General features: G+C 36.9%; 1 protein-coding gene across 1 annotated transcript in view; it reads left to right on the forward strand.

Moving 5' to 3' along the window:
• The window catches only part of cacna1ba (calcium channel, voltage-dependent, N type, alpha 1B subunit, a), a 156,914-nt gene that overhangs the window by 98,631 nt on the left and 41,053 nt on the right, over positions 1 to 17,230 (forward strand). The window contains exons 20-28 of the mRNA XM_055224495.1: positions 556 to 591; positions 2,447 to 3,181; positions 3,877 to 4,046; positions 5,497 to 5,617; positions 6,941 to 7,070; positions 7,155 to 7,214; positions 8,838 to 8,944; positions 9,134 to 9,145; positions 13,876 to 13,896. Of these exons, the coding sequence (XP_055080470.1) occupies positions 556 to 591; positions 2,447 to 3,181; positions 3,877 to 4,046; positions 5,497 to 5,617; positions 6,941 to 7,070; positions 7,155 to 7,214; positions 8,838 to 8,944; positions 9,134 to 9,145; positions 13,876 to 13,896 (1,392 nt within the window). The remainder of the gene's footprint in view (positions 1 to 555; positions 592 to 2,446; positions 3,182 to 3,876; positions 4,047 to 5,496; positions 5,618 to 6,940; positions 7,071 to 7,154; positions 7,215 to 8,837; positions 8,945 to 9,133; positions 9,146 to 13,875; positions 13,897 to 17,230) is intronic.

A 17,230-nucleotide genomic window follows, 5' to 3' on the forward strand; every position in this document is an offset into this window, starting at 1 on the left:
ATCCAGATCCAACCGCTCACATTAAGGAACCATTCAAAAGAGCCGACTTGTTCATGAATGTCACATCACTATTTTTAGTAAGTCCACTCCCTCGGTGCACTTAAAAAACCCATGATTTTGAATTTCCCAGGATTGTTAGCTCACAGGTAAAAGTTCAAAGGGCTCCTGAACTGCTCAAGTTCGTAAATTATCGGCAGATTCCCTTGTGCTTTTTGAGTAATTCTCTCTGCTGCCAGTACATTGTGGCCATAGCCATTATTTTAAGTTCTAAAACATGAAATGCCAAAGCAAATGTACTCAGCATGTTTAAAGTCCAATAACAATACAAATAATGCATAATATTTGTCTAAAGAAAAGGTACATTTATATAGGCTGATTATAGACAGGTATTGTCATTTTATATTTTTAATAGAAATTACTTGTTTTAATTGTTATGTTATGTGATTAGTTGTCTATTATACACTGTATTTATTTCTGTAAGTTATTGTTGTCTGTTAAGTTCCTGTCTTTTGAAGTCTCTCCTCTCTGTCTGTTGCTTCTTCTATGTGTCTGTAGGAGTTATGTCTGCACCCCAGTCCATCACTACCTGAGGTAAAGCTAGCCGCCTGTTAGCACGGCGGGTTCTACCAGCCTCATTATCACTGTGGCTATCACAAGGGCAAGTCAATACAACCCCGGGGTGGTGCATTTCCATTTCATCTGACCATATATGGGCATTTATGTCATTATTTGTGTGTCCTGTCATGTGTATTCCATCCAATTAGAAATCTTATATACGCTATGTAGGAAGGTAAGTAAGCATTACCTGCGATATTATATTGGCGTCCATTTAAATTCTTGGCATCTTGGAATAATCAGTGAATGTGTACTACTAATGTTTCTGTGGGACAGTGTATTTTAGCCAACAGGTTAGTTTTGGTCCCAAGTGCTGTTCCCAAAAGTGGCTAACTACATTTTTGTCTGCATCAGTTTCCTTTGGTGTATACGGCTACACGATATATCACAACATATATATCACAAATATATCAACATTGAAACTTTGACTGACTCAATAATCGATATCACAAGGAATTAAAATATTTAAACAACACAAAGTTGTCAACACAAATTTGACCTTGGTTCTGTCTTTGTTCAGTTTTTATTTTGACACAGTGTGACTAGTAAATGAAGGCATTTTTATTTTAAATGAACTGAACTTATTGTCCCAAAACTATATTAAAATACTACAGTAATATTGTTATCACAATACAAAACATCATCATCGTCATCTAATATTGCAATCTTTTTCTCATATCATGCAGCCCCAGTGACATGGATTTATGAAGCCAAAATGAACCAAAAATGGCAAAATTATTCACATAAGTCTGGCTTTCGGAGTTAGCCACTTTTGATCACATGTATTGTCCTTGTTTATTCCAGGGTTAGCTCTGCCTTTATTCTTGATCAATCTTAGTTATATTTACTTATTTAACATTTATGCCCCCTTCAGATGATGCTCTGAAGTGGTATGTGGTGTTCTCTTCTGGTGTTATACAATATCAATTCTATTTGCCCTGATTTGATTTAAACCTCTCCCTTGTTGTTACAGTGCCCAAAGTGCATGCGTACAATCATTTCAAAGTGCTGTATTGCAATCAATGGAGAGCTCTTGTATGTCAGAGCATGGTGCTACGGCCATGCTTGGCTCTGTTCAGGCATAATCCATGGAGAAGTGTCTTTTCACAGCCGACAACTTTGATTTATGAGAGCAGAAGACGCTGTGTTGAAAGCTCCATTGCACCTCGGTCATACTGTAAATCATTCAACATCCAGGGGGCGCCGTGTAGAAAAATAAACTGCTGTTTCTTGTGCAAGTTGCCAGTGTAAAGTCGTAAAGTATCAAAGGGAAACTAGATCTGGCAGTGTCCATTTAGCCCGTCAACAGTGCAGTGACTTTTGAATAAAAGGTGAAAGCACTGATTGGATTCTGTTTAAGTCCAGAACATTTAATGTAGTTTGCATGTTATGTTTTAATCTAAATAAATAAAAAATCCATCAACACTCCAGTAGTGTTTTAGTCTGTGATTTAGTGAGTCAGTTTTTATGCAGACTGACCAGTCCAGAATGTACACTGCCACTGATTGTCTATAGTTGCCTGCAAGTTAGAAACAGAAGTATCTTGATACAGTATTATGTTACTATGATAAATAGAATATAGATTTTATATTTTAGTCATTGACCTGTATTGGAAATGAGTATTGGTTTAAGTGGTATTAGAGATCCCAGATATTTCTTTCACTTTTTTTTTCTTTCTTTTTATTTATTTTTTAGCTAAAACACTTTTTAAAAACTATTAAAACTGGCAGATTTCACCTGACAACATCAAACCATGTAAACTTTAAAGTATTTTGTTCTTTTTCCTATTGTGACACTGATGTTGACCTGTTTACCTCTGCCTCTCTCTCAGTAAGGAGCAGCACAAGTCAATGAAGACCATGTCCGTGTGGGAGCAGAGAGCCAATCAAATGCGCCGCCACAACCGCGCCAGCTGCGAAGCCCTGTACGACGAACTGGAACCAGAGGACTTGCCCCGAATCTGCCCGCTCCGATCAGACATGAAAACGCACCGTGATAGGCCTCTTGTTGTAGAGCCCCGGGATGGTCCCATACTGACTGACCACGTAAACCTCGCCCAAAACAAGCCAGAGGGACCTGAAACTAATACCGAACCTGCTGCCCCCATGTGCCATCAAACCCGCCGACACCACAGACACAAAAATCGAAGAAATAACGAAAACGGGGAGAGTGGCAAAGAGGGACGACACCACGTGCACCATAGCCGTTCCAAGGATCCAGACGGAAGTAGGAGCAAGGAGTGCAAAAACGACCGGTCCCGGAGCAGAGAGGGGGGTAGGAGGCATCACCACCAAAGCTCGGTGGACGACAGCGCGGGGGTGACCAGTGAACGAGAACACAGACACCATCACTCGCACAGGCAGAACAGGGAGGGGAACGGGACGGTGAGCACGGGAGGCAGGGGCGAGAGGAGGTCCAGGCACAAGGATGGACGGAGCAAAGAGGGAGACAGGAGCTCGAGTGGAGCCAACGGAGAGAGGAGGAGGCACCGGACACACGGCTGCAGAGGACAGTCTACCATGGAGGGGGAAGAGGCTAATGATCGGGAGAAGCCTCACAGTCAAAGGTAGAGCAAATTGTGCACTACAAACGTGTCTCAAATTCATCCAAGAGTTTTAATTTCAGTCTTCACTATTAATGTAACTTTTCTATTGTTTTGTTTGGAATGTTTTACTGTGTGGCATTAATCATATCTATATCCATGGAGAATAGCAGGTGATGCCGTGCCACTAGGCCAAGTTCTGTCAGGTCAGATCTGTGCAGAGGTGATCCCACTCACAGTAAAAAAAAAAAAAAAAGACCAAATAAATAACTGAATAAATGCATGATAGATAAGTTTAATGTTAAGGTGGAAAACTCTAGGGAAAGCAATGCATTTCACTGGTAACATTCTATATTTATCGTTCATACTAGCTCTCTGCCAGGCTCAACATTTTGGCTACTTTTTCATAGGTTGCGTGGCCAACCCATTTGCAATATCAATTAAAAAAAAAAGTATTTATCCCTTTTTTTAACAGCCATTTTGAATCAATACAAATCAACTGGTAATTTTAAGTTTTCTGACATTTGGGATTCATGCAGTGCTTTTGTAGTTAAATGTTAATGATAATGGGAAAGCAAGATCACTTGAAAGACTGGAGCAGGCTGATATTATGTAATGCAATATCAAAAATGACGCTGGTTTGACCCCCATAATAACATACTATGATGGGTTAGTCTGTCATTGCATTGCCACTTATCAGTATAATGGTATAATTAAAGGTTTGGTGACTCGGAGGGGGAGTCTCTTGCCATCTCCCCTCAGAAGGGCAATGAGTCCTGGCCTACGGACCAACCTGAGGACTCAGACAACCAGAGGAACGTGAGGAAAACCGAACCTGTCCCTCCTGTAACCATCACCTGTCCACCCGGCGACACCACCATCATACAGAGTGAGAGGCACACACTTATATACAGTAGGTTACCAAAACATTTCACATCTTGATTTCAAACTGTTCTATATGTTCTGTTTTGTGAAACAACATGCAGGTTTAAAAAAACTCAATTAATTTACAATGGATCTTATATTGTTATGTTAGTTCATAACATGTTGAAATAGTTGTACAGTTTCTTACATATATTACCTGCTATAATGTTGGTTATAAATATGGTAATATTATTTTTATAGGCATTAATTATTTTGTTATATGTATTTTTCTTCTAATTCTTTCACTTGACCTCTTCAGAGCCCTGTGCAAGACTTCCTGTGTATAGACCCTATTTCAATTTTTTTTAAAATACTAATATTTAGGCTTGCCACAATAATTACTATATCAACTTATCAATATATATTAGATGAAACAATCATTTTGGGAGGTCAATATTTATCATAGGTTTTTTTTCTTTGTACTAATGCGACATTTTTGTTTTTTTGTCTGTAGATTGTTGAATTTTGAACTTCTATAACTCATAGTTGCATACTACTTAAGTGTTGCATTCTGTCATTTATTTATTGCAGCTCATATTTTTGACAATACTGACTATTTACAATAGTTTTGAGGGATAATTCTGCTTTATGGTTTGGTTTCAATATTTATTGCCTATATTTACCTCAGCAATATATTGCAGTTCAAAATGTGTTATTGTGACAGGCACTACCACTAATATTATTAAAGTTTGTGGCTAAAATAAATTCTGTTGTAAGCAGAAGAGAGATTGCCATTTTAGTTATGTCCACAATATAACCATGCTATTTCTGAGTATTTCCATACCCACATTTATTAATTAAATTATTAAATATGTGTCTTATTTACCTGGAAGTAAGAGCCATAAGCAGCACTAGCACTATTTACTGCACATTGTTGCTCTGCTGCAGTTTCACACGTCCATATTAAAAAGCTGTTCAAAAGCTGTGCACCCAAAAAATCATGCACATGAATACTAACAATATACTAAACGGTTTGTGAGAGCTAGGGACTAGTTAAATAGATTTAAATATTTCCTCCTTTTGCATCTTGAAAATTTAGTAATGCAACTTTAATTCAAAATCATACAATCATTATTTAATAATCTCAATTCATTATATTCATGGAGAGCCCAAAATCACAACAGCAGTTGCCTTGCAGCAAAATTGTTGATTTAACCAACAGAAAGTTAGAAAATAAAACAGTGAAACAGTTGTCATTAACGGATAAGCAGATAATATTGGGCTATATTTGTCAATAACCTTTGTGTTAAATTAATAACTTAACATACTGTAACTATATGAAACATCTACAGTTACAAAGATCAGTTTCCACCATTGTTTAAGTAATTAAAAATTCTATATTTGCTACAAAGTTTATTTACTCAGATGTTGCCAACATACTTTTACTGTCTTACAATTTACATTCCTTTATCTAGTGAACAGCATTGACTCTGAGACGATGCCAATGACAGAGAAGAACCTGGAGGACCTGAATCCCAGTGGACCAAGACCCATCCTGCCGTACAGCTCCATGTTTATCTTTGGACAATCTAATCCGTGAGTAGACATATTTTTGTCTGTGTTATTCTCACAAACCTCTGTTCTGCTGCCATGATGCAATGTTTCAAAAGATGTTGTTTTCTTTATGATGACATATCTCTGAATAGATACAAGACACATATACAGTGTTTGCAATGTGAAAATGGAAAGTGCTGACAGAAGAACAAAATGGTGAACTATTTTTATTTGACAATGGATTCGGTCTAATATGTACTAGTCTACTTTGAATACAGAAAATAACATGTTGGTGGTCATGGTTCCAACCTCTTGTTTTTTTTTTTGTGGAACTTTGCTTATTGATCATTTATATAAATACACCAAGGAAGCTGCAAAATATTAACAGTTCCTACCCTGATTGCTTCATCTATACTTTACTTTTACACAAAACTGACTCTTGTGAGCTTTAAGCCATGTTATAATTACCCTCTAACATGTTTGAGTAACCCTTTATTATTTATCTGTCTGAAGTTTACATGCAAAGTTCAAAGTGCTCTATTCCACCTTGTGATGTCATGTAGTAGTTGTCAGTTAACAGATATATTTTACCTTTAGTTCAGTAGAGATTGGCAAATCCAGGTCTGAAATCATCCATGATTATATAGAGTTTAAAAACACAGTGGAGCATTTCCTGTTTTACCACATGACATTACGGTGTTTTCAGTTTCATTATATTATAAAACTTGCCATAAAATGTAATGGCGCAAAGTAATTTCAATGGACTTCAATCACACCTTTGTAACTGAATAATGCCACCACTTTTTAAAGCTATTTTGAGACAGTTATTTCTCCATAAACCAGATCAAAACATATGCGTTAAACTGTTAAAATGCAAATAGGCTCTGTGCCCAGCAGCACACTAGCTAGCTCACTGTGTCTCAAAGCTAAAAGTTACTTTTATTAAGATTGTAAAACATAAAATAAATAACCCATTAAAATTCAAATTTATTAAAATAAAGACTACCCAATTTTATATGTAGAATACGTCAGTTTGTGGGGTTGTTTTAATATTTATTATGCCTAAAAATTAGCATTAGTGTTAGCATTGAGATGCAAACATCTCTATTTATAAACACAGAAGTGTCCTCTGGTGAAGTATTTTATTTGTGTAATGTTTAACATGGGGTCAGTGACATCCACCCACAGCTCCCTGTTCACCGCCTTATCTTTAATTTGTTTTGTTTTTTTCCTTTTAGAGTGACTTGGCAAAAACGTCATATAGATAAAATTGGACAGGAAATAGTGACAATAAGGTTGTTGAGCACTTTTGTGCACAGAGCCTATTCTGCTATAGCTGATCTTTGGACCTCTCTGTTTTCACAGTGTGAGGAGGCTGTGTCATTACATTGTCACTCTGCGATATTTCGAGATGTCTATTTTAGTGGTGATTGCTATGAGCAGCATCGCTTTAGCTGCAGAGGACCCAGTGTGGACCAACGCACCTCGGAACAATGTGAGACTGACTGAATATTAAATCATTCAGTTCTTAAGCAGCCTTATTTTTGATTTGTGTTTACCATGTTGTTGATCTCTCCAGGTGTTAAAGTACCTGGACTATGCCTTCACTGGAGTTTTCACTTTTGAAATGGTTATAAAGGTAAGTTCAACAGACAAATTCACACTCTGGTGTTTATATACATTTTGCAGTTTGCACATCTTATAATTCCTACTCCAGAGGGTTACACTTTGTTAATTTGAATTTTTATTTGGCAACTCATCAATCAAAGGGCAAATACTGTAACGGCAGCACAGTGCCTGAGTGGCTAGCACTGTCTCCTCACAGCAAGAAGGTTGTGCCATCCAGGGATGGCTCATTTACATGCTCTCCCTGCATCTGGGTGTGTTTCCTCTGGTGACTCAGGTTATTCCCATCAACCAAAAACTTGCACAATAGGTATCATCCTCCAGCTTCGATTGTCCTGACCAAGATCTGGAGATGGACACCCAGGTGCCCTTAATTTATACACTGTATATTGCCTGATATATACCTATTATAATGACACAAAAAGAAAATAAAAATATATATTTCTATCATTTTAAATCACCTGCTGTCATAAGTATGCTGACCAAAACTCCATAGAAGGGTCAAATCCAGAGGACGGACATTTAAAGGGCTGGGAACTCGAAGATGTAAGTAGCATTCTGGGTAAAATGTAGTTTATATCAAATAAAAGCTTTAGTTATATATGAAAAGTGCAGTTCTACTACAGATGCACTTTGTAATTTTTATGGTGAGGGGTTTGCTACCTGGGTTTGCTACCTGCTTGTCTCCATGGAGATGTTACTTCTTAGTTTAGACTCTAAACTAAAAACACTCTAAACTTAAGAGTATTACAGCATGGCATTCAACTATATCTATATTGCATGTAAACAACATTTTTACTAAGAGCAGGATCACTTCTTTATAGAGCTGACCTCTAACCTGGGCTGTTGCCATAGTGAGATAGTGACATACAGTAATGTGAAGAAAAAACAAACAGTGGAAGCAATAACATCTCCATTGAGATGGCAGTGGCGGGTCCTCCACCAGAAAAGTTACATAGTGAACCTTTAAGATTTTCATTGAGACAAAACCCACTTTGAGATAAGGTGCTAGGTGTGATTTTTGTTGAAATTAAGTTATTCAATTATTCTTGTTCCTGATTACCTTCTATTTCAAATTTGGTTGGACACTTTACTGAATTAATGCGATATGAGTGTTCAAAACCTTACCCAGAATGTATGGAACCTTGTATGTGGCTTAAAATAAAATAGATTTCATAATATTTAACTTATGTGTCAATTAGATTAATTTCTTTCAATTCATTGGTTATTACTTAGACATAAAATTTGCTCACTGTGTTGATGTTATATAAGACAGCTTCTTGATCTAATTGGTAAAAAATATAGTAAAACATATTTTTTAAATTAGGGTATAGGAACTGAAAAAACTATTTCAAATACAAGGCTGTAGAATCATGTAGAAAGTCACATATGCCCTTTAGATACATGACAGAGATGATAGATTGTTAGGTACTTGACACACTCTGATGTGACCCTGCAGACAGCACTAGTGACTTGTGCAGTTACTTTCAGATTACAAATGGACAACAATCTTTTCTATCCCATAAATCACACACTTTGTCATTTGTATTGGTGTCATTTTGTGATGGTCTGAAGTTTAATATACTTGTCTTATTACTTCTTCATAACCTTGTACTGTACATGATTTTGCTTATAGATGGTAGACTTGGGTTTGCTTCTCCACCCTGGCTCCTACTTTCGAGACCTGTGGAACATTCTGGACTTCATAGTGGTCAGTGGGGCGCTGGTGGCTTTTGCATTTTCGTGAGTACACCCTCTTCTTGTCAACAATTACGACCTCACCAGTGTTATTGATTAAACCTGACTGTCCATTTGTTTACAACTTGAAATATGTTGTCAAGGCCTGTCTATAGCAGTGGGAGTCCTTGTTGTTTCCTCGTATTGTGTGAATTGACCCAAGCTTTCTGTTTTTGTGGCGGGATCGTTTTACAGGAGCTTCATGGGGTAATGCCTCCTCTACCTCTCTCATGCTGCCTGTGTGTGTTATCATTACTATGTTACTGTATGCACCATAGTAGAAAACATACTCAACTAACACGGCTGCAAAAGTCATGCCAAGCAATTGCTTCATACTCAAGGTCTTACCTGGACTGACGTTCATGATGGGTGTTTTATAAATACAGCAACAGAATTTTAAAAGTGGCTGCATTTTTATTATTCAGAATAGGTCTTAAAAAGTACTTCATCAATCTTTGAAGTGATATTTTCTCGCAGAGAAAAACATGATTAGATCGGAAGTAATACTTGAACAAATACCTAATTTTGTTCATTTTAGTTTACAGTCTACTGATGTGAGTCAGAGAATGGTCTTTTAGCATTGGACAAAGAGGGATGCAGAATGAATTTAAATAATAATCCAAAACACCATCAATCCTAGATATAGAAGGTAGTGTCAGGAAAGGCATCTGACAAAACCTAAAACCAAACAGAGATTAAGAATGAACATAAATCAAATGCTACTAGTAAAACCTGCCATGTTTGTTGTAAGCACACAGCTACACCACAGAGTTAACACAAGCCAAAATGATGAAAAGTAAACAACAGAGCTTTGGACCAGCTACAGTCAACCTGCTGTAGTGAGTGAACGCTAACTCCAGTAGTTTAAAACCCCCATTTGTTTAATATTATACAAATGAGTAATAGTATTAGTGTTGCCATTATACAAACATTTAAAACTGATTCTGATATTAAAAAATGAGAATATTCATGAGATTTATTTTGTTTTTAAATAAATCTGCACAAATTTTAGTATCAATTAATATCATGCACTCTAGAAACAACTCTAGTCAGTATGCAAATTAACACATTCCACAAGGTATACGATGTTCCTACACAGCTATATATATCTAAAGACATATTATATATATACATACATATATATATAGATTATATTCTAATTAACCACAAAGCTTGGGCAGAGATAAATATTCAGTTACTTTAGCTTACTAGTATTTTACTGTAAGACCTACAGTGTGTGAAGTCAAATTGCTTGTGGCGATGGATGCTTTTTGCAGACTCTGGGCCACATTCCTGTCTTGTAGTTCATTTTAGACTTGCCTGACTGGCTCTATCTACCTTTATCTCACCACACACACTCTCTCCTCCACATCCCTCCTCTCTCCTCTGCCTCTGGCGTGAGCTTTTTCCATCAGCACTTTGCCAACGGACCTATCCAGCCATTCATTTCTCGTCCTCTATTATTAATTCAGCAGAGGATCGCTAATGTAACAGGCTAGCTGCTGCCTGAGAGTATCACGGAGGGGGGCTATTGATGGTTTCTATGTGATCTTAGCATGCACATTAAATAGACTGTTCCACATGTACGCTGTTAGCTATGGGGTTTTAATGACCGCCCATTGGCCACTGTGTCACATCTTCTAGTGTGTTCATTCCTCTGCATGGCCTGTATCTGTCAGACACATTGGACTAGTCTAAAATCAATCACGTTAGTTGCTAAGCTAATAGCATTACAATTATATGCCCTAGTCTATGATATGGGACCCCAAAATGAATTATAGTATGAAAAAGTGAAGTATTTAGTTGATAATTCTTTGCTAATTTTGGCGTGGCGTGGCAGGATTTGTATGTTTTAATTTCTAGGGACTAGTCTTATAATAAGACTATTATTAGATCTAATAGATTCTAATGTTTTTGTTTTTGTTTTTTGCTTTTTTGCTTTTTTGCTTTTTTGGCTTAGATTGCCAGATAAGTAAAATGTAACTTCTAGAGTAGCATTAGGGTTATAAATACATTAAAACACCTATATAATCAATCATATCCTCAGCTATTAGCATTGCATTGATGTCCCCTAGTTTATGTTATAAAGACAAAAAGCAAATATTATAATGGAGAAAAAAAACATAATAATTGTTTGCTATTCTTGGCTTAAATGTGCTGTACCTGATTTTTATTGTCTTAAAATGTGAAAAACAGAACTAGTTAATTTTAAACACTTTGCAGAGATCCAAAGTTATGACCTTACAAGCTCTTTTCACAACTCTCGGAGACCTGTGAGAACTTTTGCCGTGACAGTAAAGCTAACAACAACTAGCATGCTAACGCAGACTTCTTTCTGACTATTATTAATAAAATGCCTTCTAATCAAACGCCGACAGTACACTGCAGACTTATTTTGACCTCAAGAGCAGCTTTTGCTCAAATCATTGAAAAAAATCAGGTACAGGACTTTCAATGCTTCCCAAATTTGTAAGATTTAAGATTTGGAGTAGCTCTAGTGTTGGAAATAGATACTTCTGTAAAAATCTATCATTTTCTAACTAATAGCCTTAGTCTGTCAGCCATATGTTAGAGATGCCAGAAATAAGATCCTTTCATCACAAACTTTCGGTAGTTAATTTGAGCTGCTTTTGGCCTTGGGCTTGCCAGATTTGTAATACTAAATTTTGACATTGGCGAGCAGATGTTGTCTGGGGGGAAATTTGCTGAGTGAGCAATGCACTTAGGAGCAGAAGACAAAGTGGAGCATTTAGCAGCAAATGAGCCAGAAATAGTAGTAGGCTTTGTAAGAAAATACAGGGTTAGCGTGTAGACAGTGGGACTAAATTCATCATGTTAGCAGTATGTGATGTAGTGATGCTTAAGAGAGACTATGGAATCTGTATGTCAATTATCTAACTCATATGGATCTATATTTATTTAACATACTATTGTTTTCCATTTGGAACATTTAGAATACATTAAGGGTATTAGCAAAGCCCATTAACAATCAAATAGCTATATTTCCTCATAATTGTTACTGGATGTGGCTTGGCTTAGTTGCATATTCTACGAGATTTAATGCACAAAGTCTGAAACGTTCAGGGAAAGCATTTGAAATAGTTGAATTTGTCTTCATTGAGTTAAATAGTAAGGAAGTAAGCATGATACAAAACAATACTCTGATGCGGCAGTAGTGGGATCCATGCTGACTGTAATTTTTGAGCTCTGAAGGGGGAAGTGATTTAGAGCTGGGAGCAAAGGGATTGTCAAAAATGAAACTGAAACCTATTAAATGTGTTTTCGTATATAGCATTTTCAAAACAATAAAAGATAACACAACAATCTAAATATATCATGTGTTAGCAGTTACTGTAATATTCCAAAGATACCCCCTCCTAGTTGATTTTTTTGTCTTAGTTTCAGTGGAAAATCACATAAATCTAAATAATGTTTTAACCTGTCCTCAAACACCTCCACACTCTTCATGCATTATAATCTTCTCATTATCTTCATGTGGGTCAGATTCTGGCTGACACAGAGTGCTGGGAGCCTGCAGCTGTCACTCACTGGTCATGCATGCCTTTGAACCATCTGTTTGGACTGACTTCTCATGGCAGACAATGGACCATAACACAGCCTCAATCAAACTCACTGAATCTACAGTCACTCGGGTGAAGAGCTCTGCAGGGTGTTTAAAGGGCTGGGAACTCAAAGGAGTGAGTGGCGTTCTGGGTAAAATGTAGTTTATATAAAATGAAAGCTTTAGTTATATATGAAAAGTGCAGTTCTATTAAAGATGCACTGTATAATTGTTTATGGTTAGGGGTCTGCTACCTGCTTTTTCTACGGACACTGCTTAGTTTAGAATGTTACAGTATGGCATTCAACTTTAAACCTTACCCAGAATGTATGGAACCACGTGACTTGAAAATAAAGTATATTTCCGTATTATTTCTTTCATTTCTTTCTTTCCTTTTATTATTACTTTAACATAAAGGTTCCTGACTGTGTTAATTTTATATAAGATAGCTTCCTGATCTAATTGGTAAAAAATACAGTCAAATATATATTTTTAATTAAGGCATTGGAACAAAAAAACTGAATGAGTGCATCCCTGTTTAACGTACAAGGCTGTTTTGTCTGTTTGAATTATGAACCTTTTCTTGGTTCTCCTGTAGAATCATGTAGAAAGTCACGTATGCCCTTTAGATATTCAGCCCTGAATTTGACACACTCTGATGTGACCCTGCAGACAGCACTAGTGGCTTGTGCAGATTCAATTACTTTCAGATTGCAGATGGATAGCAATATTTTCTATCCAATAAATCACACACTGTAATGTTTCTGCTAGCTCTGTACTTTCAGATTTGTGCCAAATGTGTCAGGGTTTTTATGTATTACAAAAATTTAAATTGGTTTATTGCCCATAGTAAATCAACGTCATACACTTTTGTTGTTTTCAGCTACAAGAACCTTAACACAAAAAAATCTATATATCTATTTTTCTTTTCTCTTTTTTTTCTTTTTTTTTTTTTTTTACAAAATTTTGTCTGCAATTTGATATAAGGTACAATGACTATTGTACTGTAGTGTGCAGAAACAGTACATACAAATATTCGCCTTTGTTTTCCTTTCATTCATTGCTATTCACGTCATATTTTCATACATTAGTTGAGTTGTTAACCTGCTTGCTGAAAATGCATAAATATTTGCACTTTTTAAAATTGTCTTTCAAACGATAAACTAATATTGTAGATTAGATTTTAGACATTTGAGGAGTTTAAACAGCAATCACACTTGGACATAGCTTTTCCAATCAGCTAGTTGCTTTAGCTGTAGTCCTCAGACACCTCTGTGCTGTTGTTGATGCAAACATATGCTTTATGTACTTATGTCTGTGCGAAGCATCCATAAATGTGCTGTACCTTGTTTTACCACTGTTTTCCCCCAAGTAGATCGCAACAAGGTGTGACCAGGTGGGGACCTAATCCTTTGCCCCGCCCCTCTCCCCCCCGCCCCCAAACCAACCCCAAACAACCCCTCTGACTCCTATTCTTCTTACGGTTGACTTCCTGTACAACATAAACCAAAGTCATTTAACATGGACACAGTAGCTCCTCTTAACCAACGGGAACCGCAATCTGATAGCTCTCAACTGAAACAGGCCTCGGAACATTTTTATGTTTATTTACAGAACAAATTCTCCAAAATAAATGACATTGTTTCTTAAACTAAAAAGCAGGAACAGTTACATACATGTTTTCTGGCTTTCATGTCCTATTAAAATATTGTCCGGATGTTCACTGACAGAAAGGACACCTATAATCTTCAACCTATTATCCTGAAAATAGATAACAACTTGTTAGACAGCAGCACACCAGAGATCAACATCTTAAGCCATGTGCAGTTTAGAACCAGTCTGTGCAAATTCCTTCTTGACAACCTCGATAAGCCATTTTCAGAAAGCATTTCATAACACAGGGCAAAGTGCATATGAGATTGCTTAAGGCACTGAATCTGATTTTTACTGTCTTGGGGTGCTTTCACACTTTCAACCTTTGGTCTGGATCTTTCGGAATTTCTTGCTTGGTTTGGTCCAAAGTCCAAGGTCTGGACCAAACAGCTGCGTAAAGAAGACAGAGTCCAAACGTGAGGAGAAAAGGGAGAGAAGAGCCTAAAGTGTTTATAAACTACAGTAAGGTTTTGGATTGTGCCGCTTCATCATGGTAATGCTAAGAATAACCAGCATACTAACAGTGCACTTTCTGATTCTCTGACGATAAAAATGCAGATGCAGACAATACACTGGAGTCTCATTCTGAACTCAAGAGCTGCTCATACAATGTATCTGTACTGGGGTCATACATTTTGCTCAGCTACATGGGAAAAATCATTTACAGCCTCTTAAACAATCTAGACTTTCTAAAATTACAATGCTGTTATGTCAATTGTTAAAGCGCATCATGTAGTTGTGCCTTGAAAGTTGGTTGCAGTGCAGTTTGTTGAAAGTTTTATCGATAAACTAAACTGTTGTATAAAGACGAGGCTCTAAAAATAGCCATATGGAAGATGGATTGGGATAGTGGGCCGACCTCTGTCCTGGCCCCAGAACAGAGTGGGACCTGTGTGGCCCTCCTCACACCGCTGCCAGACACCTCATTATCATCTGGCCTTACTCCCTCACTTTCCCTATAGACATTTGGCACATTGTAGCCTCTGTAAAAGATTTTACAGTGTCCAGGTGTGCTGTTAAGAAATGAAACGATGCAAATTTGTGGTTATTTCACACATTGATACAAAATCAAAAACATGTACTACAGGCTAGTGTTGTCATGACATTAACATTTCAAACTCAAATTCAGTACTAAGGAATAGACTTGATACTTAATACAGATTGTGATACCATGATGATGATTAAAAACACTTTTTATTTAGACAATAGAATGTAATTTTCAACATTAAATCTTGCGTACGTTATTTTACATTACCGTGTGGTCTTATGTCTGGTTATTTCTCGATCATCCAGGTAGGTCCTATAGTGGTCCATGGGCTTATACTAATCTATACTGTCTTACACATGTTCTGATACAGCTCAAGATCATTCTAAAGCCATTCAGGAAAAGTTAACCTCTCCAGTGAACGTGACCTAGTATCTAGTTTCAATACTAGTTTAAGTATCGATTAGTATCTGATTTTTGATACTTTTGCAACCCTACAATAGTCTTCCCACTGGGGCCAGGGCTGTAATTATCAATATAAATTATTTGGAGCATAATTTAAATTTGTTAGGCTTTGCTCACACACAGATTTGCACACACCACACATCCAAATTGGATCTAAAATCGGACCTAGAACTAAACCTGGACTCAACTCTGACTAAACCAGGACTAGACAATCTACATCAGGACTAAACTGGAAACCAAGACTGAACATAACCTGTACTGGCCTAAGACTCTCCTGGTTGTTGCTACATTACGAGGCCTATTCAGTGAAAGCTATCAGATTCTTGACGTGGTTCTCCTCTAGACCTCATTGTGACTGTGTGAGTGTATGGTCTACAGATGCTCAGGCCTACATCACTAAACGCATGCAACGACGACAATGTGCATCAGAGCATGGACGCTGCTGCATGGAGTACAATACAACTCAGACTGAGATTGTACAGTAAAACATAGTGGATACTATATACTATTTACCAACTTTAATGTATGTAAGGTATAGAAAATCCCAGCATTAAATCATTAGTAATTTATCAGTGTTTGGACATTTAGACACTCGGCAGACAAGACAGTGATTCTTTGAAGTTAGCCAGTGAAAAGTAACGTCTTGAAACAATGCAGACCAAACGAACAAGAGGTGTAAGTTAAAGGTCCTATATTACACAAAATTGACTGTTGTGTGGTTTAAGCCATGTGAGAATGTTGTTCCCTCCTAAAAAACAAAACAAAAAAACAAACGTTTCATTCACACGTGTTTGCCTAACGTTTTGTTATTAGTCTGTCTACATCTCCAAAGCTCAAAATGCTCTGTTCCACCTTGTGATGTCATGAAATGGTTCAAGTTCAACTGCTACCTTTTGTTCTGTAGAGATGGGAAATTCCAGGGCTGAAATCATCAAAATGATGCTTGTGAAGGTGTATGGAGTTTGAAAACATAGTTGGGCAGTTCCCGTGTTACCATGTGACATCAAAAGGTGGAAGAGAGTGTTTTTGCTTGAGAGAAGAACTCAGCCTAAATATGCAGAGTTTGTGTGAATTAAACAAAATGCATCTCCAGATATGTTTGTGATGAGGATACAACATTATAACAGACCAGAAAATACTGTAATATGGGCCCTTTAAAGAGGCACTATGTCAGTTTTCAGGTTGAGGGTTCGATGGAGATGTTGTTGTTTTGCCTGTAATGTTCCACAAAATGGCATAAAACTAAAATCTCATTGAAGACAACCAAGTGACCCTACCAAACAACTATTTTTTGGCAATAAAGACACGTGTAATTGAGTAATAATTGAGTACCGGTAATTGAAAGACAAATACATTTAAAGCATAATGTGGAACCCACAGGTGACAGACCCTGCACCAGAAAACTTATGTAGTGTCCCTTTAATGCTTTGTTCAAAAGTGAAATATTAAATAACAAAATCATACGTTTATTCATTGCGGCTCATACAAATAATATTACTCATTGCTAATACTCACGCAGTCTTTGCTAATTCTCTTCTTGAAAACTAATATAATTTAAAATAGAAAGAAAACACATTAACTGAATGGAATCTACCTTTTAAAATAGCGACAAAGCCCACTCAGTTAC

The sequence above is a fragment of the Periophthalmus magnuspinnatus genome, chromosome 9 (assembly GCF_009829125.3).
Source record: "Periophthalmus magnuspinnatus isolate fPerMag1 chromosome 9, fPerMag1.2.pri, whole genome shotgun sequence".
NCBI lineage: Eukaryota > Metazoa > Chordata > Actinopteri > Gobiiformes > Gobiidae > Periophthalmus > Periophthalmus magnuspinnatus.